Below are 27636 nucleotides of genomic sequence, written 5' to 3' on the forward strand. Positions count from 1 at the left end.
AGGCAGGGATAGAAGGGAAGGGTGGGTGAAAAAGAAAGAAGGGGGAGAGTTTTGAGGTTAGGCAGAAAGAGCAGGCGGACGGCAACGATTCGGATAAGATAGGAATAGGCAGTGACACCTAGGGAGTAAGAAGGGGGATAGAGTAGACAGGTAGGCGGCGGATAGATAAGGTAGGGAGCGGTGAAGGAGAGAAAGAGTATGCGGGTGGCCAAAAAGAAGGGGCGAACAGGGAAGAGGAGGAGAAAAAGAAAGGTAGGCCGGGGGCAGTAGCAGCGTTAGGGAGGGATAGGAGGCATAGCCTGGGATCGACGGCGACGGTGCTAGACTTATGGAAGAGAAAGCGGGAGGAGGAAGGGGAAAAAGGGGAGGAGGAGGTAGACGAGTTGCAGGAAAGAGAAAGTGTATTTGGGAAAAGTAGGAAAGTGCACCGGTCGCCGGAGGGTAAGACAGGGGAGGAAGGGAAGGCAGAGGGAGGGGGTATACAAGATATGCTAAGGTTGATTAGAGAAGAGCTAAAGATAGGTATAGAGGAGGTCAAAGGGCAGGAAAGGGGGATCAGGGAAGAAACGTAAAAGATTAAAGGCGAAATGACTAGAAGGGAAGAGCATTGGGAAGTAGAGAGGGGGGAGATGAAGGAAATGATAAGGGATCTAGGTAAAAGACTAGAAGAGGTAGAAGAGCGGAGAGGAGGGGAGATGGAAAGGGTAAAGAAGAGGCTGATAGAATTAGAAAAGAAGAGTGCAGAAGGAGGGGGAGAAAGGCAGGTACAGGGGAATGCGGAAGTGGCGCAGGTAACAATAGATAGATTAAAAGAGATGGAGTGGGCCATAGAGAGGAAAGAAAGGGAAAAAAGAAGGGGAAATATAGTAGTGAGAGGAGCGAGACTTGAGAAGGGAAGAGAAAAGGAAGAGTTGAAAAAGATTTTGCAGCTGATAGGGGTAGAGGTCGAGGTAAAGGATATGTGGGAGGTAGGCGCGAAAAAGGGGGGAGAAAAGGGGATATGGATAGCAAGACTAGGAAATAGGGAGCAAAAGAGGCAGGTAATGGGAAGAAAAAGCCTACTCAAAGGGAGGGAGGAGAGAATAGGCGAGGATCTCACCTGGGCAGAGAGAAGAATGAAATGGAAGTTGAGGGAGATAGCAGCTATTGAGGAGAGAAGGGGAAACAGAGTAAGAATAGGGTATGCAAAGATCTGGATAGAAGGGAAAATGTGGAAGTGGGATGAGATAGGAGAGCTGCTTAGGGACGGTACAGGGAGAGCGTGGGAAGGGGGGCAAAGGGAGGGGAGGGGAAAAGTAGGGGAAAGCGTTAGGGAAAGGTCAGCAAGCAAGGAAAGACAAGAGGGAAGTATAGAAGCACAGGGAAGGGTACGTAGGGAAAGGCAGTCGGGGGAATGGGTAGTGGGGGGGACAGAGGCAGGTGGGGAGGGAGATAAGGAGGAGAGAGAGGGGAGTAGGCGAGACAGAAGGGAGGGGTGGAAAGTAGCTTTTTGGAATGTGGCGGGGCTCGCGAGAAAGGATGAAGATTTCTGGAGGAGGCTAGGGGAGTGGGATGTAATATTTCTAATGGAGAAATGGATAGAAAAGAAGGGGTGGGAAAGGATTAGAAATAAGTTGCCAGTAGGGTATAAATGGGAAGTGCAGTATGCGGTTCGAAAAAATAGGAAGGGAAGAGCAATAGGCGGAATGCTGTCAGGGGTAAGAAGGGAGATAGTAAGTGGGAAGGGAGGGAGGGAAGAGGTAAAAGAGAGCATGATAGCAAGGAAAATAAGTGTAGGGGGGGGGGGAAATGGGTAGTAGTAGGAATATACGTAAATGGGGACCTAAAAGAGAAGATAGGGGAATTGAAGGAGCGGGCAGACGAGATAGAGGGAGGGGTAAAAGTGTTAGTGGGGGGTGATTTTAATGCCAGGACAGGGCAGGAGGGGGGAGGATGCTGGGGAGAAGGAGAGGAGAAGAGTAGGAGTAGGAAATCAAAAGACAGGAAAATAAACTCGGAAGGTAGGCAGCTGGTGCAATTTTTAGAGGAGACAGGATGGGTGTTATGGCAAAGTATCGCTTCAACGCCAAAATTCGCCGATTCTATTCTACCACACTTATTTTGTTTTTCTTTTTCTATCCTCAAGTTTATTACGATATGTTTGCGTGTGCTTCGCCCAGCAACGGAGCTGTCGCGATGACCACGTTTAGTCCGAACCTATATCTCAATCGAGGAACATGTATTAATAAATGAAGCATTATTTCACGTGTCGAGTATTCAGTTATAATTTGTTGCAACATTCCCAAGCATCCCGTCACTTCTCCCTCGCGTCATTCTCGAATTAAGAGTTCGCAGTTTTTCTCTAAACATATTCTGGTCCTTCGAGCCGGATTCGAGAGGGCGCGCGCATTGGAAGGGTCTTGGAAGGTTGCATTTTCGGTTCGGTCTCGCATAGAAATCGCAACAGCGGAAAAGGCGCGGTTCTGAAAAGTGAAGTGCATCGTAAGCGCCAAGAACTCAATCCTCCCCGTTTGTCTTTGGTTCGTTTCGTTTTACGCGTGTCTGTATACTCCAATCAGTGTCTGCCGGAGAAAACCGGGAAAGAGGAAACAGAATCGGACGTTTGAACTATTGAACAGTGCAAAATGTGGTATAAATTAAAACTGTAACGAATATTCTAGTGATAGTTACTTGTGCTACCTCATCGCTGCCGGATTCTCGGCACTGTCAACACTCGAGACTACAGTCAAGGTAACATTCCGCGAAAGAGATTCCAGCAAAAACGATGCCCGTCACGGCGAGTTCACTAATCGCAACACAACACGATTTGTTTGGGTATATAAGTCGAGCTGTCATAAATCTCGAGAAGCTCGAATCGAAGAAGCGAACACCCATACACTGTCAAACACGAATAGAGGCTCTTGAAAACAATTGGAAAAAATTCCAAACAGCTCACGAACAGCTGACAACGATCGAGCCCGAAAAAAGGGCAGAGCTTCCGTACTATTCAGATGATCTCTATGCTACATGCGAGGAAGCATTTCTCACTAATAAGGCAGACATGCTCGTGATTATCAAATCGTGGAGAGGCCCGGAGCCCCTTGCTCACGACGGAGCGCCGGGGAATGCCCTTACTTCCCGACAACTACCGCGTATAAATTTACCGAAATTTTCCGGGTCGTTTATGAATGGACAGAATTTCACGATTTATTCCAAGTAATGGTCGGTCAGAATCAGGACATTTCCAATGTGGAAAAACTGCAGTATTTAAAAATGAGCCTGACAGGAGACGCGTCCTTGCTCTTAAAAAATATTTCCGTCGCTGGGGACAACTTTGGGCGCGCCTGGGAAACTCTTGTTAATCGGTACCAAAATAAACGCGTTCTGATCGACGCCTATCTCGCGATATTATTCTCGACGCGCCGTGTAAATAACGAGTCAGCTGTCGACTTAAAGCAGCTTTTGAACGACACGAAAGACGCTCTCGGGGCGCTTAAATCCCTCGGTAGTCCAATTGAATATTGGGATCATATTCTCGTGTACATGACAGCGCGAAAACTAGACTTCGAGTCACTTAAGGCGTGGGAAATTAACATCGGAGCACAAACAGACCCCGCGTCATTCGATGACCTCGAACAATTCCTGTTCAGCCGTGTACGTGCTCTGGAAGCCGTCGATCGAGTATCGACCTCTCGTAAGGCGCATTCTAACCCAATCGCCAAAGCCAATCCTCAACGCAGCGCGAAAGTACATCAAACAAATATCAACCGAGCGAACGAGAACGAATCAAAACAGTCCACGGCCGTACCCTCAGGGCTAAATTGTGCCTTATGCACAAAGTCGCATTATATTTCAACGTGTCCCGAGTATCGCAACAAAACACCGGATCAGCGGCGCGAGCTTCTCGTACAGCGAAATCTGTGTTTCAATTGTCTCGGGGCGCACCAATTCAGAAACTGTCGGACAGCAAAGCGGTTCAAGTGTGCACTGGCCCACATCACACCACGATACATCGTTCGAAAGCCGTGGAGCAACGAGCTCCCGGTTCCAGCGCCACGTCGCCATCGGAAACACCTGAGCCTAGCAAACAAACTAACGGTGCGGCGATCCCGGGTCGCGATGATCAGCCTAGCACCTCCGTCTCAACAAACGTTGCACTTACAAGTACGATCCAATACAAACCGGTACTGCTTGCAACCGCGCTCGTGAAGGTCACCTCTCGTACCGGGGAAGAACTCATAATTAGAGCGTTACTCGATCAAGCATCGGAGGTGTCATTCGTCACAGAATCACTCGCCCAACGCTTAGCATTGCCAAGAATGAATACCTCGCTGCCTATACGCGGAATCGGTGGCAAGCGCACCGTCAACGCGCGCGGACTCGTCAATCTCAATATCCAGTCTCGCATCAGAACGTTTTCGCTTCCCGTAAATGCATACATACTTGCAAAACTGACGTCTTACGTTCCCCCTTGTCGAGTACTCAAAAATAACTGGCCTCATCTAGAAAATCTAGAACTTGCCGATCCAGACTCATCCTCAACACGAGCAATTGATCTTCTTCTTGGAGCAGAGGCCTATAGCGTGATTCTCGAGGAAGGATTACGTAAAGGAGATCAACAAAGCCCCATAGCTCAGCAAACCGCCCTTGGCTGGATCCTATCGGGTTCAATTCCGTCACAGGACCCCCCTCAAAAAAGGGGGTCAGCATACGGATTTCAATGTTCCGCAGATCATGAACTCCTCAGCCTTCTTCAACGTTTCTGGCTGCAAGAAGAAACAACCTCAAATAGCGAAACTTTACTCTCCGAAGAAGACTCGCAATGCGAGCAGCATTTTGTCGAGACTCACTCTCGTTCACCGGAAGGCCGGTACATCGTACGTATTCCTCTTAAACAACTCCCAGACAATCCTGGGGACTCTCGGAGATCTGCGCTCTTCGCGTTATCGCGTCAAGAAAAACAATTCGAGGCAGATCCGGCAAGAAAAACCGCCTATTCAGACTTTCTCGCGGAGTACGAGAATCTTGGACACATGACTCTAGTGCCTAATCCGTACCAAGCTTCGGGACGGGTTTTTTATCTACCGCATCATGCAGTGGTGCGTGACAACAGTACAACTACGAAAATTCGAGTCGTTTTTAATGGATCTGCACTTACGACACGCAAAATCTCAATCAACAGCTTACAGTACGCTGGGGCCAAGCTTCAGAATGATCTCGCAGATGTAATCACTCGATGGCGTCGATACGCGTATGTTTTCACAGCAGACATCGAGAAGATGTACCGTCAAATCGGAGTACATCCCGATGACTGGGATCTGCAGCGAATTCTATGGAGAAAAAATCCACAGGATCCTGTATCAACATATCAACTGTGCACGGTAACTTATGGACTTAAAAGCGCCCCGTATCTGGCCTTACGCGTACTCCGACAGCTCGCAGCTGACGAAAAATCCCGATTTTCCCTCGCAGTGAACATCATCGAACGAGAAATCTACGTCGACGACGTTCTATCAGGAGCCGACGACGTTGAAGGAGCAACAGAAAAAATTCGCCAAATCAACGAGTGCCTCGCCAGTGGCTGCTTCAACTTACAAAAATGGACCTCAAATTGCGAGGAATTACTCGAAAAGATACCGCAAAAAAGAGGGACATATCGCAGCTCGTTTCCATTGAAGATAACAATCCAGTGCGAGCGCTCGGGCTCCTATGGCATGCAAATTCCGATTCCTTCAAATTCTCCTCGCCTCGTCAGCAACAACACTCTCAACCCACTAAACGTAATGTTCTCTCACGAGTTGCTCAGATCTTTGACCCTCTCGGTTGGATCGCCCCAGTTGTCGTTCGTGGAAAAATTTTCATTCAAGAGCTGTGGTCAGCTGGTCTAAATTGGGACGATCCGCTTCCCAAAATTCTTGCAACTCGCTGGAGAATCTATGAAGAAGAACTCAAGGATATTGCTCTTATCTCGGTGCCACGTTATTTCGGTAGTCGAGCAAACCTTGCAGCGTCGCAGTCCGTCGAACTGCACGGTTTTTCAGACGCATCACAAAGTGCCTTGAGTGCAGTAGTTTTTCTTCGCCTGCTTACGGGAAGCAACGACATCCGAGTATCACTTGTTGCGGCGAAAACAAGGGTAGCCCCGTTAAAAAAAGTTACAATTCCGCGGCTGGAACTATCTGCAGCCGTGCTGCTAGTTCGGCTCGTCTCGCACCTTCGAAAAGTACTCGAACTCGAAAACGCCACGATTCACCTCTGGACGGATTCCACCGTTGCGCTGGCCTACATCAGTGGAGATCCGTCTCGTTGGACGGAATATGTCCGCAACCGCGTTAATGAAATTCGAGAAATTGACCAATCTCAATGGCACCATGTCTCGGGCAAGGAAAATCCAGCCGATTGCGCGTCAAGAGGCATTAGCCCGCGGCAGTTACAAGAAGACAGCCTCTGGTGGAATGGGCCCGTTTGGTTGTCGCAGCATATATCATCGTGGCCCTCATTGCATCCACCAGTCCATCCAGACGTCGCCCTTGAGCTCCGCAAATTACACGCACACATTGTCAACACCGACGATCGCACCATCATATGGGACCTCGTACAACGCTATTCCAGCCTTACAAAGCTCTTACACGTTTCCGCTTGGTGTTTCCGAACATTTCGAAAATTTCTACAGAGGCAGGACGCCCCCAGCAGAGAGAATCCTCTCACGCCGGCCGAACTTGAGCATGCGCGTCTTTTTTGGGTCAAGGCGACCCAGTCAGCGTATTTTAACGCAGAGATACAACTTCTCTCAGAAGAAAAACAACTTCCGCGATCCAACCGTCTTCTGCGACTGGCCCCGTTTGTCGACTCCAACGGTTTGCTGCGAGTTGGCGGCCGTCTTCACAACTCTCCATGCAACTATGACGAAAAGCACCCATTAATACTACCGCAAGAAGCTTCCCTTACTACACTTGTCATAGACCAAGCTCATCGAAAAACTCTCCATGGGGGTACTCAAGTTACCCTCGTCACACTCCGAAGCCAATACTGGGTAGTTGGAGGCCGCGTACCAGTCCGTAGCTTCATACGACGATGCATTACGTGTATACGGAATCGCGCAATGCTCGGGTATCAACTGATGGGGCAATTACCGCCCTCGCGATTCAGTCAAGTGCGCCCGTTCATCAACTCCGGAGTTGATTACGCCGGTCCGATCTTCTTACGGACATTTCGTGGTCGCGGTGCCAGAACGTACAAAGGATACATAGTCGTCTTTGTTTGCTTCTCGACTTCCGCAATTCATTTAGAAATGGCTACAGATTACTCCTCAGAGGGATTCATAGCAGCATATAAGAGGTTTACGAGCCGCCGAGGGATTTGCGAAACCTTAACGAGTGACTGCGAGACAAACCTCGTCGGCGCAGACGCGGAATTGCGAAGACTCTTCCAGGCAACGTCCAAAGAATTCTCTACTATCGCTACCTCTCTAGCAAACGATGGAACTTTATGGAAATTCAACCCCCCTTCTGCCCCTCATTTTGGGGGAAAGTGGGAAGCCGCCGTAAAATCCGTGAAATTCCATCTCAAAAGAGTCATTGGCGACTCACGACTCTCGTACGAAGAGTACGCTACGCTACTCGCACAGATAGAGGGAGTTTTGAACTCTCGCCCGCTATGTGCACTTTCAGACGACCCATCAGACCTTTATGCGCTCACTCCGGGACATTTTCTGATCGGTTCCGCTCTTAATGCCATTCCGGAACCATCTCTCGGCCATCTTCCAACCTCTCGGTTATCCCGATGGCAGTTGTTGAGACAAATGCTGGAGCATTTTTGGTCCCGTTGGAGTTCGGAATATTTGCAACAGATGCAACTGCGTGCAAAATGGCATTACCGCACGAACGCATTGAAAATTAATTCTCTCGTTCTCATCAAGGACGAGCGATATCCACCAATCAAATGGGCCCTTGGCCAAGTCGTCGAACTGCACCCTGGAAAAGATGATCTTGTTCGCGTTGTGAGTGTCCGTACTCAGCATTCGACGTATAAACGACCAATCGTCAAGCTATGCCTTCTACAGAGTCCTGACACTGACAAACCGAAGGACACTTCTGCGGACTAATCGATACTCTGCCTGTTCTACATCATTATCAATCTTCCTCAAGCTTGTCAAGGCGGACGGAATGTTATGGCAAAGTATCGCTTCAACGCCAAAATTCGCCGATTCTATTCTACCACACTTATTTTGTTTTTCTTTTTCTATTCTCATGTTTATTACGATATGTTTGCGTGTGCTTCGCCCAGCAACGGAGCTGTCGCGATGACCACGTTTAGTCCGAACCTATATCTCAATCGAGGAACATGTATTAATAAATGAAGCATTATTTTACGTGTCAAGTATTCAGTTATAATTTGTTGCAACATTCCCAAGCATCCCGTCACTTTTCTCTCGCGTCATTCTCGAATTAAGAGTTCGCAGTTTTTCTCTAAACAATGGGCAATAATGAACGGGAACATAGAGGGGGATGAGGAGGGAGAATTCACGTATGTAGGAGGGGCAGGGGTGACAGTGATAGACTACGCTATAGGAGACATCGAGGTGAGGGATAGGGTCAAAAGGATAGAGATTGGGGATAGGGTTGAGTCGGATCATCACCCGGTAATAGTGTGGTTGAGGGGGGCAGTGGCTAGGACAAGGAAGGGAAAAAGAGTAGGGGGAACTAGTAGAGGAGACTGGACGGAGGAGGGTAGGATGAGGTTTAGAACAGAAGTCAAATGGGAGGGGATAGGAGAAGTGGATGTAGGGAAAGAGATAGAGAAAAGAATAAGGGAGTTTAGACGAGCCTTAGATGTAGGAGGGAGGGGGAGGGAAGCGAAAAAAGGATGGTGGGATGAGGAATGTAGGCGAAAAAAAGCGGAAGTTAGGCAGAGTCTAAGGAAATGGAGAAAGGGGGAGGGGGAAGGGGACGCGTATAGAAAGGGAAGAAGGGAATATAATAGGCTATGCGAGAAGAGAAAAAAGAAAGAAAATGAGGGATTCATAAAAGAAGCAGCGGAAGCAAAGACAGAAAGGTATGGGAGATAGTTAATAGGGAAAGAAAGAAGTGGAAGAGGGTGAATGAAGAAATAGGAGATCAGGAGTGGAGGGAGTATTTCATGGGATTATTAGGCGGGGTAGAAGCAAGGTAACAGAAGGCGGGGAGTCGGTAAATAGGAAGGGGGACGGGGAAGGGGAGCTGCAGAGGGAAGAGATTAAAAGGTGATAGGAAAGCTGAGGGATGGAAAGGCACCAGGGGGGGATGGAATAGTTAGCGAGGTATGGAGGTATGGGGGGGAAGAAATGGAGCAGTGGATATGGAAAACATGTAACAGAGTTTGGGTGGGGGAGGGCTGGCCAGAGGATTGGAGGGAGGGATTGATAGCGCCGATAGTTAAGAAGGGGGAGGGGAAAAGGCTAGAAGAGTATAAGGGGGTGACTTTGATGCCAACTCTATATAAGGTGTATGCGATGGCATTAGCGGATAGGTTAGAAAGAGAGGTAGAAGAAAAGGGCTTGATACCACAAAACCAAACGGGTTTCAGAAAAGGCATGGGCACCATTGACAATATATATGCACTTAATTATTTAATCAATAGGCAGGTGGGAAAGGATAAGGGAAAGATGGTGGCGTTTTTTGTGGACCTGAAAGCTGCTTTTTATTCAGTGAACAAGAAGGTGCTGTGGGAGACTATGGAAAGGAGAGGGGTGAGGGAAGGGCTAAGGGTAAGGATAGAGGAAATTTACAAGGAAACAAAGAGTCGAGTAAGGAGCGGGGGAAAGCTAGGAGAGGCGTTTTGGACGGCGAGGGGGATAAGGCAGGGATGTCCGCTCAGTCCGCATGTGTTCAACCTGCTGCTGGCGGACTTAGAAGAGGAAATGGGGAGAGGGAGAAGGGTTGGGGGGGTAGAGTTAGCCGGCGGCAGGGTATGCACGTTAGCTTATGCGGATGATTTAGTGTTACTAGCGGAAAGTGAAGAGGAAATGGAGGTAATGATTAGGAAGTTAGAAAGATATATGGATAGGAAAAGGCTGACGGTAAATGTAGGGAAATCAAAGATTATGAGATTTAGGAAAGGAGGCGGTAGAAGGAAAAACATAGATTGGAGATGGAAAGGGAAAAGGATAGAGGAGGTGAAAGAGTTCAGCTATTTAGGGTATAGAGTAAAGTGCAATGGGGGACAGGAAGCACAGGTGAAAGAGAGAGTACGGAAGGCAGGGGTAGTAATGAGGCAGGTATGGGGAATAGGAAAAAGAAGGTTTGGGAGGGATTGGGAAAAAAGGATTTGATTATTTGACAGGCTAGTATGGACGGTAATAGAGTATGCATCGGAGATATGGGGGTGGAGGGAGTAGAGGGCCGTCGAGGCGGTACAGGATAGATTTTTGAGATGGACATTAGGAGTGGATGGGAGAACACCGGGATATCTAGTAAGGGAGGAACTACAGAGGGAGAAACTAAGGATTAGGGCAGGGAGAAGGGCATGGAATTTTGAAAGGAAGCTGGAGAGAGGGGAGGGTAGCGAGTTAGCTAGGAGATGCTGGGAAGAGATAAGGGACAAGGCAGAAGCTGGGAGGCAGGGATCGAGGTGGGAAAGAGAAAGGGAAAGTTTATTTGCGGAAAGGGGAGCAGAGAGTAGAGAGGTAGTCGCGAGAAGGGAGAGGGGCGAGATGGAGTTTAGGGAAATAGAGGAGAGAGAGAGGGAAGAACAGAGAAAAGAGAGGTGGGAGAAAATAAGGGAATCGAGGTACAACAGATGGTACAGGCTAGTGAAAGGAGAAGGGATACCAGGATATCTGGGAAAGGGATGGGGAGAAAGCAGGTGGATAAGGGTGGCAAGATTTAGGTTAGGAAGCGAGATGAAGGAGGCAAGGTACTGGGAAGAAGAGGAAAAGAGAAGGTGTAGGGTGTGCGTGGGGGAGGAGGAAACATGGGAGCACGTATGGGAAAGGTGCGTAGGCTGGGATAGAAGGGAGGAAAGCTGGCAGGAGGTGGTGAGGGAGATGTTAGGTGAGGAGGGGGGGGGGGGGGGGGAGAAGTCTGGATGAGAGAATTGGAAAGGATCAGGGATGTACAAGAGAATGAAAGAGTGAGAGATGAATGGGAAATGGAAGTCGATTAGGATAAGGACGAATTAGGGAATAGAATAAGGTAAAATAGGATAAGGTTAAGTAAAGATAAGGATAAAAAGTAAGAAAAGTATAAGAGGGAAAGTAAGGGAATGGCAAGGCAATGGCACAGGACACAGGCAATTAGAAATTAAGTAAGGATAAGGTAGGAAGTAAGAATTAGGGTAAGAATAGGTTAAGAAAACATGTAAAAAAATATTGTAACGGAAGAGGAAAAGGGAAGTCCCTGTAACCCCAAGGGGAACAATAAAGATTACATACATAGTACAAATTATTTCTTCATGAATAATTTCTCGAATATTTCTTGGAAATCCCTCACGGACAAAAGCCTCAACATGGGTGTAAATTCGTACCCACAATTTTTTTTAATGAAAATTCAGGATTATCTAAGTCGGGGGTACGAATTTACACCAAGTTGAGGCTTTTTTCCGCGAGGGATAACTTTCTCGTACACATTATTTACAAATTAACCGGAGAATTTCGATATCAATTCTGACGATGATCCAAGAAATTAAAAGGTTGATCGAAAAAGAAATCCGAAAAAATTAAATTTCCATTTCTTTGAATGAAAAAAGGCGTTTTCCCAAAAAATTTCTTAGGAACTTTCGACTCCAATTTTGACAAGGATTCGCCCTGTCAAGTACTTGCTGTGAATTACGAATCACCCTGCATAGCAAGTGCAGAATTGGCAGGATTCTTGTTAATGATATCTATAATTGCATAACAGAAATTTGCAGTATAAAACACTTACCATTGCAATGAACGATTCGTTCGTCGGCGCGTCAAATTTAACCTTTTTCGGTTCAGCCGTGCGAGGTAACTCATCCATTGTTGCACTCACAAGATTATTGTTGTTTGTAACAAATATATGTATACACACTAGCCGCGTGAAAATTTGCATGTGATTAGAACTTGTGACACGGCAAATTACCAAAACACTCGTGTTTGCTTCGTTCTCCGCGGAAAGTGGATGTGGACGGTACGCGAGGAAACGCAGAAGTGACGGCCGCGCGGATAGTAGGGACAGTGGCGTGTGAGGGATAGTACTTGGAATCCGAAGAAGTTGATTCCTTCGAGAGTCCAAATTTCTGTGAAATATTATAGGATTGTGCCGGACTTTGATGTACAGCAGTAACACATACCCTGACTTTTCGTAGGTCGTATACGATGCGGAAACCAACCCAAAACTCGCTAGCGTATCCGTAGCGTACACCATCTACGGGAAGTCACGGTATGTAGTTTTATAACGATTTCCACTTGATGAGTAACTTTCAGGTAGTTCGACTAACGTAAAAAAAAATTTTGGTAGCATCATTCAGAACTAGGCGTAATTCACAAATGAAACGAAGCAAATAAAGTATGAAATCCTTATTTGTTGAGAATGAAAAACAGAAAAAATTGGCAAGCAAATATTCATCAGAATTTTAACAAGGATCGGCCCTGTAAAATATTTGCCACGAATCTTGAACCGTGGTATGCAGTAATTGTATGTATGTACAATGACATAGATTTTTTGCGGGATGTATTTCTAGTATTGTTAAACACATCCGGTTCAGAAACAATTTCGCGTATGTATTAGGGTAATCTTTAAAACAGGCTCGGACGATTGGCAACCGGCCCACCCCCCACCCCCCCCCCTCCACAAATTTGCTATAAATAAATAAATATTGGTCTGTTCAAGAGCACAATTTTTTATCTCAACCCTAAACCCTCACGCCTATACTTGCGTGTTTCCTGCAATTTCGGTATTTATTTTACTGCCGCATCTAATCTTTCGGTCAATAATCTGTAAGTATGACAATTTTGCGGACATCGATGCTACTATTAGATGAGGATATCCGGAGCGTATATGGGGTATTCTATGTCAATTATTCGCCATTTGTATCTGGCTTTTTGACGAACAGGAAGTATTGGATTGGTATTTTCGTTTTTGTTAATGATTTTCTACCAAATCGATGAAAAGATTTAAGTGGTGCGTACTCGAGGTAGAATGCCCCAAAACCCTTCAATAAAATAAAAAAAAATAATTTTCTTTGCAGAACTACGACTCAAAACGAGAAAAGAAACAGTATGTTATTTTAATATCGGGTTTTGGAAAAGCCATGAGCATTTAATAAAAAATTGTGCGATATTTTGATAAATTTATGGTTTTTGGATGGGTCGAGACAAACATCTAAAATATTTCAGAAAGACTGCTTTTGGCAGGTACAAGAAAGTGTAAAATTTTCAATAGAATCAAAATTGGTCGCGGTCACGGGTTGGTCGGTTTCGCATGGAATGCCGCGTTCACGTACAGTCGGGCTACGTGCGATTACGAATAGTTACCGCGATTGTGAACTGATGTTACCATTTCCAAACGATGCCTCATAATATGCACGAATTTAAAAATCTAATGGTTATTCTGAATGAGTTGTACATTTTTTCGTATCCACCTAAAAGCCCATGCTCTCGTCGGCACTGCAGATTGTTGCTTTAGCAGAAACATAGGACGTGTGCGTATTACCATGTCGTTTTACCATCTGGTCGACTACAGCGCTTCTGGAGGTTCAACGTTGAACTAAATTACAGACTTCTCGTGCATCAGAATGGGCTCCTGTCACCTGAAAATCGCCCGCACAAATCGTGTCATATTTACAGAAAACTGACTGGTGCTATAAGTTTTCCCGGATTACGTGTGTGTTTTTGTACGTCGGTATCTCCCTGGCAAAAGTGAAAGAAATTCTGATATCGTACAAGCGGTGAATATTCAACAAGTCGCTAGCCCGATCGGCCATGTTTGACGCGACGTGATTTTATTGAGTTCATCATTATTTTTATTAGACGTTATCAGTGATCTGAGATAGTAGTGACTGAGATACAGACGTACAATTTTGTTCAAGCTATCTTCTGAAAATTTTCCCAGTCAGATTTGTACCCCCGTTTTCTCTGGATTTGTGCGGGCGATTTCCCCGCTTTCGACGTCACGAAATATATATAGGACATGCCAGGTTAGCGGCACCTTAAACAATGAGAGCTAAGAAGCTGAAAACTTCCAGAAAACTTCTTCAAAGCACTGTGAAAATGTTGATATCATTAAAAAATGAAAACTTAAGCTTTCGTCACACAACTTTTTCAGTTGAAAATATAAAAAGAAAATTATGATGAAATTTTTTGAATCAATAATTTGAAACTTATAATATCTTACCTTTCATATTTCCTGACTTAGTTGATCTGGTCAAATGATGGTTCGGAAACTGGAATCCATGCTTGAGTTGTAACGAATTCCATGAATGCGCCGATATCTTTTCCGCCCATACTTTAGGTCGCAGTACTGTTCGAATGCGTTTAATTTTTTTCCCCTTCTTTGTAGTAGTTTTGTGTACTACTTCAGTGATTAGATCCTGAATTTCTGTCTTAGGTATCGCAAATGTAAAACAATCGAGACAATCTAAACTTGTGTTCGCTATTGAATTTGTGTCGACAGAAGATGCAGTTGTATTTATTGTCGAATTTTGCAAGGAGTCGTTGAGTTTGTCACCCAATAGAACTTTTCTTAAATCGTATCGATCATTAACGACGTATGAGTGTAGGCTGGTAGGCTTTATACCTAATTCAATCAATGTCATTTTTGTGTTTCAATACTGCATTTTTCACATTTTCTTTACAAACAGTACGAGGCTTACCGGGACCTCGCGTTGGAGTCATGATAATTTAATTCAATAAATAATGTAAAAGGGCGACATAATATTTAGTCGAGCTCTCAGCCGATCACTTGTGATACCTGCTGCCACAGATCACTAAATGGAACTGCTTAATAAAACGTTACAAAGCCGCGAGATAGCAGCGCCTACGATGCCTCTGTTTATAATTTTGAATTTTGCCCATGCCAGTGCCGACAAAGGCGGCATCTCTTTGTAGCAAGTAGATTTCATATAATACGTGTGTGAATTTCACGCAAGCTTTACCGCACGTATATTTAACTGATAAAATTATACAATCCAAGTAAAAAGTACGGATAATTTCAAATCAAACAAAAGTATTTTTTCCAAAGCTTGTGGAATCTCGTTAACGTAATATTTTTGTCAAATTCTATACTTTCTGCGGAGGTCATTAGTGCATAATAAGATTCATACATATATTTCAATCAATAATGAATAATGGTACTTGGTTTACGGTATAATAGGTACGAGAAAAACAGTATAATATATGACCTGATACACTAGCCACAAGAAAGTGCCATCGTTAAGAAATTTCCCACAAATCCCATAAATATGAGAATTTGCGAAAGTAACTTTATTTTTTCAGTTCACAAAATATTTTGAGAAAGATTAGTAGTTTTGGATAAAAATTATGTTACTCAAAAAATAGATTGAGGTAAATCTAAAATAGTAATACTTCATTTGAATATCTGTCAGTTAATTTCATGAAAACGAAAATTTGTTGATTAAATTCGAATTGTCAATTTTTAACAATATTCTTCTCGTAATTAATGATTTGCAGATCCGCATATAATTTATCAGACGGCTTTGCCCGTCTTGCGTGGTTTCTCATCAGAAGCAAGGATTCAAAAGGGTAAACACATCATCTACACATTACATTCCTATATATACACTGTGCTTGAAGAGACGAAAATTCTTACACATTCATACCAGGCATACGAAAAAACAAATTCGAACTCACTGGTGATGAGAGAAATTAACGACAACAGAGTCAGGGCGGCTAGGTGGTCCAGTGGAGTAGGGCTCTGGTTAAGCATCTCTAGACGCCAGGTTCCTGACTCCGTCGATAATTTTTCGCAATCACCAAATTTTCGAATTGTCACTTTTCAATATTTGCTATCATTTGATGAACGATCGGAAGACAGATAGATAGATAGACCTGCTATTGTATGCAGAGTTGTGAAAATAGTGATGTGAAAGTAATGCATTACTCATTACTTTAAAAAATGTGTATTGGATAAGTTCTCCATTATAAATTACGAAAGTAATGTGTAATGGATGAGTGTTCCATCAAAAATTAAAAAAAGTAACGTGTAGTCGATGAATGAACCATTACAAATTACAAATGAAAGAAAAGTAATTCGTAACGAAGAGTATTCCATTACAAAAGGAAAAATTGCCGTACTCGCATAACGATTTATGCGAAACGAAAGCATGCAAATTAAAAACTTGTCCATATTGCTACCTCGTCATTTTATTTCAGTCACTAAATGTTTCTTCTTGACAGAATTCCGCAATTTTATCGATATGCATAATTGAATTCGAACTGTACATGCTCGGACTACACGGTGTTGAGTGTGTGTGTGCATATACATATATATATATATATATATATATTAAATATAATCCAGAATTTGCCGAATATCACACACATATACAGGGTGTCCCTAAATTAAGGGACACGGACAAGCGAGCGTGATACCTGACTGAAATGCAACCGAGAATTTCTTCACCGGAAGCACGTCCGACGCATAGTTTTTGAATTATGAGCGATAGCGTTAGGCCAATCAGAGTGCACCATTTCATCTGGATTTGCCGCCACGGAAATTGCTGTTTTGTTCGTCTGGGTGAATTATTATTATTCGGTTACAAAGTAAATATCGGCACCTCCCCTCACTCGCTGTTGTACCCCTTCTCGAGCGCTGACCTCGGTATTGTTGCCGCGGCACACGCTGCCGGCCGCACACCCACAGACGCACACTCGTGTGTGTGAAAATAAGCGAATGCCCAGCTACACAATACTACGAAACACACATCTACGAGTGAAAATAAAAATAAATCTCGAAATTAATCAGCGGATTTAAGATTTAATGTTATAAAACACTTCCAATCATCGATGTATGCATAAAAGTAGAGATTTTAGATGGTTGATATGCCGTTAGGGTTCATAATTAGTCATTCAATCAATCTGAATTATGCTTTCCGAACATTTTCTGTGTCTTTGTAGCATAACTTTTCCACTAGTTTGAAATTCATCATTGACATACGATTCTTCAATAATGCGAGGAAACAACAACTCGCTGAATTGACGTGTCAATAGGTATGTGAATCAATTACAATTCACCTGAGTTGACACAAAATAACTGAATAAATGAGAATTCACTGAATCACTAAAAATGATAACTGAAATCCTGAGAATTATTTGAGATATAACTGAATTGGGAAGAGTTGTAATAAGTCAAGTTACTTTGAAAAACATTAGATTCGTGCCAAAATTTTATGTTTAGAGAGAAAAATAATTAAATTCAAATAAAAAAGTAATTTTAAATCAAGAAGAAGAAAATTTCCAAATACCTGAATTCAAATGAAGCAATTTGAATTTAATAAATCTATCCGAATTTAAGGAAAAATAATAATTCTTATTTGGACCAAAATATTTTGAATAAAACTATGAATTATCAAAATATCTCTGCTGATATTAAGACTACACGCAGAAATTCACCAAATCGATTAATTTTTACCAATTCAATCGAGCCGTGTCCGATTATTTTGTTGAAATCGATTAATCGATACATCGATTATTCTCAGATAAGTGGCCATCACTAGCATTGATCTCAACAATTTGAACGTTACTTTCCACTCCAGACCCACATTGAATCGACGAGGAAATAACTGGGAATTTGAATGACACAATATTTTTTTGAGTTGAATTAATTGAATTTATTCATGTAATTCGACTTCATTTTTCTAGTCCAAATAATAATTGTTATTTTTTCTCAAATTCGGATAGATTTATTGAATTCAAATTGCTTCATTTGAATTCAAGTATTTGGAAATTTTTTTCTTCTTGATTTAAAATTACTTTTTTATTTGAATTTAATTATTTTTCTCTCTAAACATAAAATTTTGGCACGAATCCAAAGTTATTCAAAGTAACTTGACTCATTACAACTCTTCCTAATTCAGTTATATCTCAAATAATTCTCAGGATTTCAGTTATCATTTTTAGTGATTCAGTGAATTCTCATTTATTCAGTTATTTTGTGTTAACTCAGGTGAATTGTAATTGATTCACAAACCTATTGACACGTCAATTCAGCGAGTTGTTGTTTCCTCGCATTATTGAAGAATCGTATGTCAATGATGAATTTCAAACTAGTGGAAAAGTTATGCTACAAAGACACAGAAAATGTTCGGAAAGCATAATTCAGATTGATTGAATGACTAATTATGAACCCTAACGGCATATCAATCATCTAAAATCTCTACTTTTATGCATACATCGATGATTGGAAGTGTTTTATAACATTAAATCTTAAATCCGCTGATTAATTTCGAGATTTATTTTTATTTTCACTCGTAGATGTGTGTTTCGTAGTATTGTGTAGCTGGGCATTCGCTTATTTTCACACACACGAGTGTGCGTCTGTGGGTGTGCGGCCGGCAGCGTGTGCCGCGGCAACAATACCGAGGTCAGCGCTCGAGAAGGGGTACAACAGCGAGTGAGGGGAGGTGCCGATATTTACTTTGTAACCGAATAATAATAATTTACCCAGACGAACAAAACAGCAATTTCCGTGGCGGCAAATCCAGATGAAATGGTGCATTCTGATTGGCCTAACACTATCGCTTATAATTCAAAAACTATGCGTCGGACGACCTTCCGGTAAAGAAATTCTCGGTTGCATTTCAGTCAGGTATCATGCCGGCTGGTCCGTGTCCCTCAATTTAGGGACACCCTGTATATATATATATGTATATTAGGGTGGGCCAAAAAAATCGACTATTTTTTTTTCACTTTGTACTCCGAAAACTTGGTTGGTAGAGACCTCAAAAACCTTCTCTCCAAGTATGAGCTCTCAATTTTAATGGGAAGGTCCTCTGCCTCGCAGTTTTCTATTTTTTTCTTATGGTGAGGAAGAAAAATACATATCTCGATATCTACTATTTATATAAAAAAAGGATATCATATTTTTGTAGGAAATTGAATTCTCTACAAAAAAGATCTCCTACAATTTTTTTGTATACCTCACCGTTCAGAAGTTATTGAAGGTTAAAGTTTGATCATTTTAAGGTAGATGTCTTTTTTTCTTATGAATTTTATAACTCTTCAACAAAAAGTCATTATAATACGCGCAACTCACATTTTCATAGGAAATTGAATTCTCTACAAAAAAGGTCTCTTACAATTTTTTTATATACCTCACCGTTCAGAAGTTATTGAAGGTTAAAGTTTGATCATTTTAAGGTAGATGTCTTTTTTTCTTATGAATTTTATAACTCTTCAACAAAAAGTCATTATAATACGCGCAACTCACATTTTCATAGGAAATTGAATTCTCTACAAAAAAGGTCTTGTATGTATTTTTCTTCCTCCCCGGGAAAAAATGATTTTGCCTAATCATATATAAATATATATGATTATATATGGAGTATATATAATTATACATGCTATTAAACATAATTATATATGGTTATATATAGACCTATATATAAGTATATATAATCATATATAGATTTATATATAACCAGACCTAGTAATACTTGACTAATACGACTCCATATATAATCATATATATAGCCATACATAATCTTATATGGATCTATATATAATTAGATCTGATCTGTACTAATTGACATAGGCTCATATATAGTTATGTGTTCGCTCTTTGGGAGCTTGTAGTTCGACCGAACCGCGTGGAAGTCGCTTGAAATCAAAGATGAGTTGTGGTGTTGAGTTTATTTTATACTTATAATTTATTTTATTTACATATGTACATTTATTGGAATGGTTGCCAAGTAATACATGGGGTAGTTTTAGTGATAATACAATGTGGTGGAGGCTTCAGTGCAGATGTCGGTCGTCTAAGGGGTTCGGTTACAGTCCTGGGTGGAGGAGTGTATCGGCTCTCTGGTGAACTGGGAGGCGTTGGGGGACGGCGGTTCTCAGCTGCTTTCACCGGAGACTCCCACTCGCTGTCTGTCGTCTGGGTGGCAATTGTCGCAAAAGAACGCTGCGGCTCAGGAAACGGTGATACGGGAGCTGGGATGCGCCGGTAATAACTCGGAGAGGTTAAGCGTGCTCGGCGTACATCCCATAAGGAAAGAAGTACGGCTGGTGGTCTCGTCAGTGGTCGTGAGGGAACGTCTATGCGATGTAGAGTCCAAGGGACAGGTGGGTTGGATGCAGTTGTTCTGTGGTGTTCACTGGCCGAAGCCAGAAAAAAGGGTCCGTCATACAATGTTGTGTAGTCAGGTCTGTCGTGGAGTCAGTAAGCTGTCGCAGAGTCAGTCGCAGTCGTTGTAGCGTCGATGGGCTGGAACGGCGTCGTTGAAGCGTCAGAGTCAGTTGGGTGCTTTAGAGGAGTTGAACCCGAAGTGTCCTACCGATCGGTCTGATCGGCCGTCTCTTATTCCAGCCTCGGTTGATCTTTGGTAGCGGGAGACCACGTTCGGTGATTACGTAACGCGCTCGGCTGCGTGGGTGGCGTGAGCAGCGTGCGTGACGTCACACTTTCTTCTGGGTCGCGTGATTGGAAAGCACTTGAGGCTGGTTGCCTCGCGTGAGTTGGAAGGCGCGCGACCAACGAGTTGTGTTCACAACGTTGTTGTGAACATTATGCATAGGTCTATATATCATTAGATCTGATCAGACCTGACTTATATAGATCCATATATAGTTATATATGAATCTATATATAATTAGATTTGGTCAGACCTGATTAACATAGGCTCATATCTAGTTATGTATAGTTCTATATATAATTAGATCTCATCATACCTGACTTATATAGGCTCGTATATAGTTATGTATAGATTTTTATATAATCAGATCTAAGGGAATATAAATGAAAATTAGTGATTTTAGCATATATATATTTTAGAATTATTTTTATGTACGATAGATATACAGCTATAATATGCACATTATAGTTAATAACATCTTAAATTATACTTTTATACTTTATTTGACATTGTTATTATGATTATACTTGTAAATCTACACTAAATTAATTATACATTTGGTGTATAACTAGAAATAATACATTTTTACTACAAATTACATAGAACATTTACTAAATGTTACATAATATATTTCAGTCGTTTAAACAACTTCACTTATAGTGAATAATACGTTGTTAACAAACAGTTTTTAAAGTGTTCGGTTTTTTGCATACACAATTTTCAACTCTTATGAGTTGTGTGATCATTTTAACAATAGAATACTTAATCAACATTCTAGTATCATTTTCTTTTATAGGAATGACATGCTCAATAGTAGTTTTAGTTTTGATGTGATAAAAAATTTTAGTATGCTCAACAGTGAACTGGTTCACGATGATATATAAATCCTCCTGAAATTTAAAAAAGTAATTAAGCGATCCATTAATTAAAGTTTCACCAAGATCTATCTGTACGGTGTGACTATTTGTTTTTGTCATTTTATACATCTCCGATGTATATATCTCATTGTTTATTTTGACACGTGCATACATAGATATATTTTCTAATTCAATGTGTTTAGATACCAATAAATAGTGCTCCGCATCATTAAATTTTACATCTTTAATTATTTTTCCCAAGAGTTCATAATTTCTTGACCTATTAGTAGTGACCGTATTAGCTGACCATTCATTAATGCGATTTTCGATAAGTTGTGCTCCTTGTAATACTTGTAAATTATTAACGATTTCTTGTCCAAAATGTTTACTACCATGCGCACATTTCGCTATGTAGCCGTTATAATTTTCAAATGAAAAAGCGGAAGTTCCTGGTAGAGGCCCCCATCTTTTTACACATAACGCTAAATGAAGAAGCTGATGTACATTGTAACTCAATTGTCGATCACCATACAACTCTTCGATTTGAGATACAAATATTTTTAATAAGTCATCCGCCTCCTCAAGGTCAGCTTGTGTTACAGTAGATTTGACTAAGTTGAAAATTGCTTTCACTAGCAACAACCAATGCTGAACATATATCTCTGGTGAATAGGCAGTAAGCAATGGAATGGAGTAAAATAACAAAAAATTGTAATATTCAGATGCTTTGAATAATGTATACTGTGACAATTTTCTGGGTAATCTAGAAAATGACTGCGGCGGTCGTATTCTTAACATAAATTCATCAATTTCGTCGCTTCTGTTTTTTAAACTCTAAGGCTTTTTGCTACTGAACCAAAGACCAATTATTTGTTTGATCACACCAAGTAAAACTGAATGCATGAATTCGGGTAGAACACATGTTCCAAGGTCAATTAAAGGAAGACAAGATACAGCAGAATATCCTTTTACTCCTCGAATCTGATCTCTAGTATTCTTTCTAAGTAGTTGTTTAGCTAGAGCTTCCATTCTCTTCCCAGTCCTTATTTTGCAGTCAATTTTATATGGAAAAATGCGCGGAGTTTTCAACCCAGCAATACTTTTACCTTTTACCGTCCGAATCTCACAAATATTACACCCGTAACGACCATTGAAAGACAAGATATTTTGAATTTGGGCTCTAGCTGGTGCATCCGCTATAATTAACGGAGCAACAATTTTGGAGTTTGTTGGTTCACCTGTTTTGGGATTTACCCAGTTGACACCAGTGACGAAGCATTTTTTCAGTTGATCAAAAATTGGCTTGAGAAAAAGATTCATGGATGGCTTACAGCTGTCATCATACCACAATCCGATTATTATAATAAATTTGTCTCTTATATTCTCAGGGAGTTCTGCGATTGCAAACATAACAGGCCAGCAGTGACTTTTTGCACTCTTCACTAGAGATAAACCATCAGTATTAAGTATAAGTGTTAAATCATATGTACCTTTATTATCCCGAGTATTTACTCTAATATATTCCGTCCCATCCGTTATGTCTGAAATACATCCATTATTTTGTGATCGAGTACGTTTTAATTTTTCAGCTAGATTATTATGTTCAAAGAGAAATTTTATTTGGTCTGAAACGTCGAATTCGTGAAAAAATCCAATATCCGATGATCGATCTGTCTTACACAAAGAACATTTTTTTACTTGCTTTTTACCGATAATTTTCACATCAACGTTGAATAAACATTTTTTACAATAATAATTCTTAATAAATTTGCATGGAGGAGCAATATCTTTAGCGTACTGAAAAAGTTTATATAATTTTTTTGGCATTTCATTATCATCTGGCAAAAATTTAAGCTGCATTTCTAAAATGTCTTTCAATGCAGCTTTAGTAATATTATGTTTAACATATAAGTTTAATAAATCTAATACACATTTGTCTACGGTTACCGTACTGTAAGGAAAAAGCATATTACTTTCAGCTGTATTTTCTGTTGTGATTTCTTGTATATCGTCTATATTATCATTATCATAGTCACATTTGATATTATCGTCATCTTCGAGATTAACAGGATATTCACCATCATTGTCATTTGTTTCTTCATCATCATCATCACGTTCGCTAGTTGATTCCGGACTTTCATTCCATTCATCTTCATCTGTGCTCATGCTTGAAACGCTATCAATATCTGACACATCATTTAGTGAAATATTGGGATCATTTATCAGGTTACCAATATCTGTAGCACAATTATCTTCAATAATACTTGATGCTACAACATGACTGTCATTTCGATTATTATCATCGCTAGAGAAAAAGCCATTGCTTCGCCATCGATTTAGTGTCCTCAATGGAATCTAAAATATGAAAAAAAAATAAAACTCTATACTCAAACTATCTCCAATTTTAAAATTTTCCAAATGAATAAATTACAAAATTTACAAAAGAAATTATTTAAAAAATTTGACATGAAAAATTCTAAATAAGTATAGAAGTGAAATTTTTTGATGAATATTTTTTTCACAATTTATTAGAATGAAAAAAAAAAATTCTTTATTTTATTTTTTTTTTTTTTAATAATAATCATGTCTGTCAATTTCACTGAGATAAAGAAAATAAATAATAGATTTTCAAGAATCACTACAGTACATTACTCGTAAATATAAATTATTTATAAAATATTTACCGGAACTGTCGAATCTGATTTGTATCGTTTATACCTTTCTCTAGGAGTTGGTGAGTGAGATGAATATTCGTCATCATCAGACATCATTTTTGATGAAATTTTTTGAAATAGATTATAAGAACTAGACGATTTTTTTGTAATCCGTCCTATCTAGAAAAAAAAGCAAAAGATATTATTTATAGTAGTAAGAAATTTTTATTATCATACCTTTACTTTTAAATTTAAAGAAAAAAAAAAAAAAAATTTATTTTGTAATTTAATAATATGATTAGAAGTGATTAAACAATAATACGTCATATAATGCAATTATAACTTTATTAAACGTTTCAACTATTGATTAAGTTTAAAGCTTTAATTTAAATTTATTCAGGAGTTAACCTATAAATAAAATAATGAAAATAAAATAATTTAAAACTAAAAACTCTATAATTTTATACAACATGCATATATACTGATGATCAATTCATAAACAAGGTAGGATTTTATAATTGTCCAATTAATTGACGAGACAATCGATTGATTATATAGTTATTTTCACAAATTTATTAAAAAATTTTTACTTACATTTTTTTCTGTAGAAAGTAAAAAAAAATTTTTGCTCACAATAGTTATAATTTTTATACTTCATGTATCGTAGAATGTACATAAGTGTGCGAAAAAAGTGTGCGAATGTACTGTATATTAGAATGTGTGGAGTATAATATATACATGTATCCCCAGAGCGTCATGGCGCTTCTAGTAGCTAAACGATAAAACACAATAAGCCTCTTGCATATGCAAAACACCGAGTCGTAGCCATTGTTATAGCGTGCGTCGGTTTGCGTCTTCTACTGTTAAAAAAATTCTATTTAGTAATAATAAATTGAATAAAATAAAATTCATTAACTTTAGTGATCAGAATTAGGCTAAAGTAAAAAACAAATACAATGTTCATTTTAAAATGTCAAAGAAATGAATCTATTTGCAAAGTTAAAGACAGTGAGGTTATCTTTGATAAAGATAGCCCGCCAAAGGAAAGTGAATTCGTGAAATTCCACTACAATGGCAAAGAAGAATTTGGCGAAGTTATTATGATATCTGGTAAGTCAAAGAATCGTTAATTAATATATATTAATAAACTATCTTTAAATATTAGTAAAATATTAATAAGAATTTCTATCGGGTAATTTTTACGTTAATGCATAAGTTATTAATGTATGATTACTGTGCTTTGCTCAAATCTTTTGTACCAAAATCTAATCATACTCATCAGAGTTCTAATGAAGTAATATATTTTGATGTAATTTTTCTAGACAATAAAAAACAGATAAATACTAAGTTTGAGGCAATAAAGAAAAGTATATTGACCAAAAGAGCACGTGTAAGCTCGTCTCCAGAAGGAAAAAATGATTCACCCATTCCTTCAAAAAGATCAAGAAGATTAAATTCAAAATATAATTCAGTGTCGTTTGAGAACAGCTTGAATAATCTTTTGAAGTCATCTAATAAACCTGTTAAAGTAGAGCAAGCCAAAAAACGAGTATGTATATATTTATAAATATTTTTTGGATACCACACAAGCATGCTTAGTGTTCTCTTAAATTAACTAATAGGTTATTGAATATTGTATGAAGATAAAATTAATTTTTTTAAGTTCGTTTCGTTAAAGCATCTGAATCTAATGTAACTAATTTTATATAATTAAACAATGCTATCGAAGGATTAAAGAAATTTGGTGGAATATATAATTTACTAAACTATAAAATAACTGTAAAATTTTACAGGAAAATAAGGATGACAACAAAAAAAAAAGGTGATAAAATAAGGCAGTCACAAATTGAGAAAGAAATTATTCAGAAACAAAAGAATCTTAATAAATCTAAGGACAATGAACATAGTCCAACAAAAGATGATTTGAAGAAACAATTAGCAAAATTACAAGAGCAAGTTAAAAAATCGGCTGGTAAGATATTTTTCATCATGTGAACTTTTTTTTTATTTTAAATTTCGATTTTAATTGAAAAAAATTTTTTGGCATTTTAAAAAAATTTTAAATAAAATTATTTTTAGCATTTTTATTTCATTATAAAAAATATTAATAGTTTTTTTATTGTTATATGACAACAGGACAATTGGACGACATAATGGCATCCACTTCTCATACCATTCCCTTGAAGAAAAATAAAACTGATCAGGGCAATGACAATTCTGCTACTGACAGTGACTCTAATGTTAGTACACTGAAAACCGGTGACATTACTGACTCACTAGATAGTAGTGGCTAGAATCAGAGTCTTGAGGAATCAAAAATATTAATCGGTGACGAAGATAATGACAAGGAAAACAAATCTTTAAACTCTGCAGTCAATAAGTCGAGTCCACAAAAGGTGATCCCAGAGAATATTATTATTGACAGTTGTCATGACCCTGATCTTTACGGAAAAGATTGGCCCGAAGAAAACGTATGTATTTTTAATTCTATGCTTTATTATTATTAAAAAATAACTAGAAAACATCATTTTTTCTTCTGTTGCTGGTTATATTTATTTATAATTATTATTTTTCTATGTCAGATGATAGAGTTGATCAACAAAATCTACTGTAAAGAGTCCGAATATAAAATTTGCAAAACACTGTGCAGCCAAGCTTCCCATGTCGTCAGGAGATTAATCACAGGGGTTTTTAAACCAAGTGGTTATTTGGATGCTACGTTAACTGGACAAGCTCCAAGAGCTCATATTAAAGAGGGGAAACCAGCTCGAGTGAAAGCATTAAATGCTGCAGCAAAAGATGGGATTATCGGTAATGAAAATGAGGAACTTTTTTTTTGTTATATAAGTATAAATTTAGAAGTTTATAATTGTATTGTTCCTGGAATATATTAGTTTTGAATAATTTTTTTTTTTTTATATTTTCAATATTTAGCTTTTGATTAATATTCAAATATATATATGTTGTTGGAATGTTTGCATGTGTTTTTATATATTTTCAATTGAACAATCTATTGAACAATTTTTTGATTTTCAGACTTCGCTATGGCTTTAGCTAAGGCAAAAAAGTGGGTAATTCCGAAAGGAGTACCGCAAACTAGAGAGCAGCTAGCAAGTGTGATGTCTCAACGAATTGGGGAGCTGAAGAGAACTCACTTATTATTAGCTAAGAAAGAAGCTACATCTTAAACGGATATTATTTTACTTAAATATTTCTTCGTATTATTCTTCTGAAATTATATTATTTTTTAAGTAAAGCTTTCGTGTTATCTGATAATTAAGATCTCACATATAATTAACGTAAAAGAATGTTACCAAATATACTTATAAAAATAGTAATTACTTCTATTTAAATATTACTTGAATGTTTATTATTTAAGAATATTTTAGCAACGAAATTGTTAGACCGTTAAGTTGATTTGCAATAATTACTATATAACCTTACGTTTACTATTTAAGAGATCTCTATGAATATGTGAAACTGTTTTGTATTTTTTTTTTTTTCGAATTCTTGAAGTGGCATTTAATTTTAAAATTCGATGAGTGTTAAATATACTTATAAAAGTAACAAATATTACTGTACTTAATAAGCTTAAAAAACTCAAACGATCTATG

General features: G+C 39.5%; 1 protein-coding gene across 1 annotated transcript; it reads left to right on the forward strand.

The window, feature by feature from the left end:
- The first annotated feature begins 587 nt into the window (after positions 1-587).
- On the forward strand, positions 588-8083 carry LOC124302827 (uncharacterized). The gene is made up of 5 exons (XM_046759394.1): positions 588-1248; positions 2931-3131; positions 3176-3673; positions 3775-5691; positions 5778-8083. The coding sequence occupies exons 1-5, from the start codon at positions 588-590 to the stop codon at positions 8081-8083; spliced, it is 5583 nt and encodes a 1860-aa protein (XP_046615350.1).
- The last annotated feature ends 19553 nt before the right edge of the window (positions 8084-27636 follow it).

The sequence above is a fragment of the Neodiprion virginianus genome, chromosome 4 (genome assembly GCF_021901495.1).
Source record: "Neodiprion virginianus isolate iyNeoVirg1 chromosome 4, iyNeoVirg1.1, whole genome shotgun sequence".
Taxonomy (NCBI): domain Eukaryota; kingdom Metazoa; phylum Arthropoda; class Insecta; order Hymenoptera; family Diprionidae; genus Neodiprion; species Neodiprion virginianus.

What these genes read in the sequence shown, in the direction of transcription:
- LOC124302827 (XM_046759394.1), top strand. Translation starts at nt 588, where the DNA reads ATGACTAGAAGGGAAGAGCATTGGGAAGTAGAGAGGGGGGAGATGAAG. An exon ending in AGGAGAGCTGCTTAGGGACG is followed by an intron (nt 1,249 to 2,930) that starts GTACAGGGAGAG and finishes AATTCCAAACAG; the next exon opens with CTCACGAACAGCTGACAACG. An exon ending in TACTTCCCGACAACTACCGC is followed by an intron (nt 3,132 to 3,175) that starts GTATAAATTTAC and finishes ATGAATGGACAG; the next exon opens with AATTTCACGATTTATTCCAA.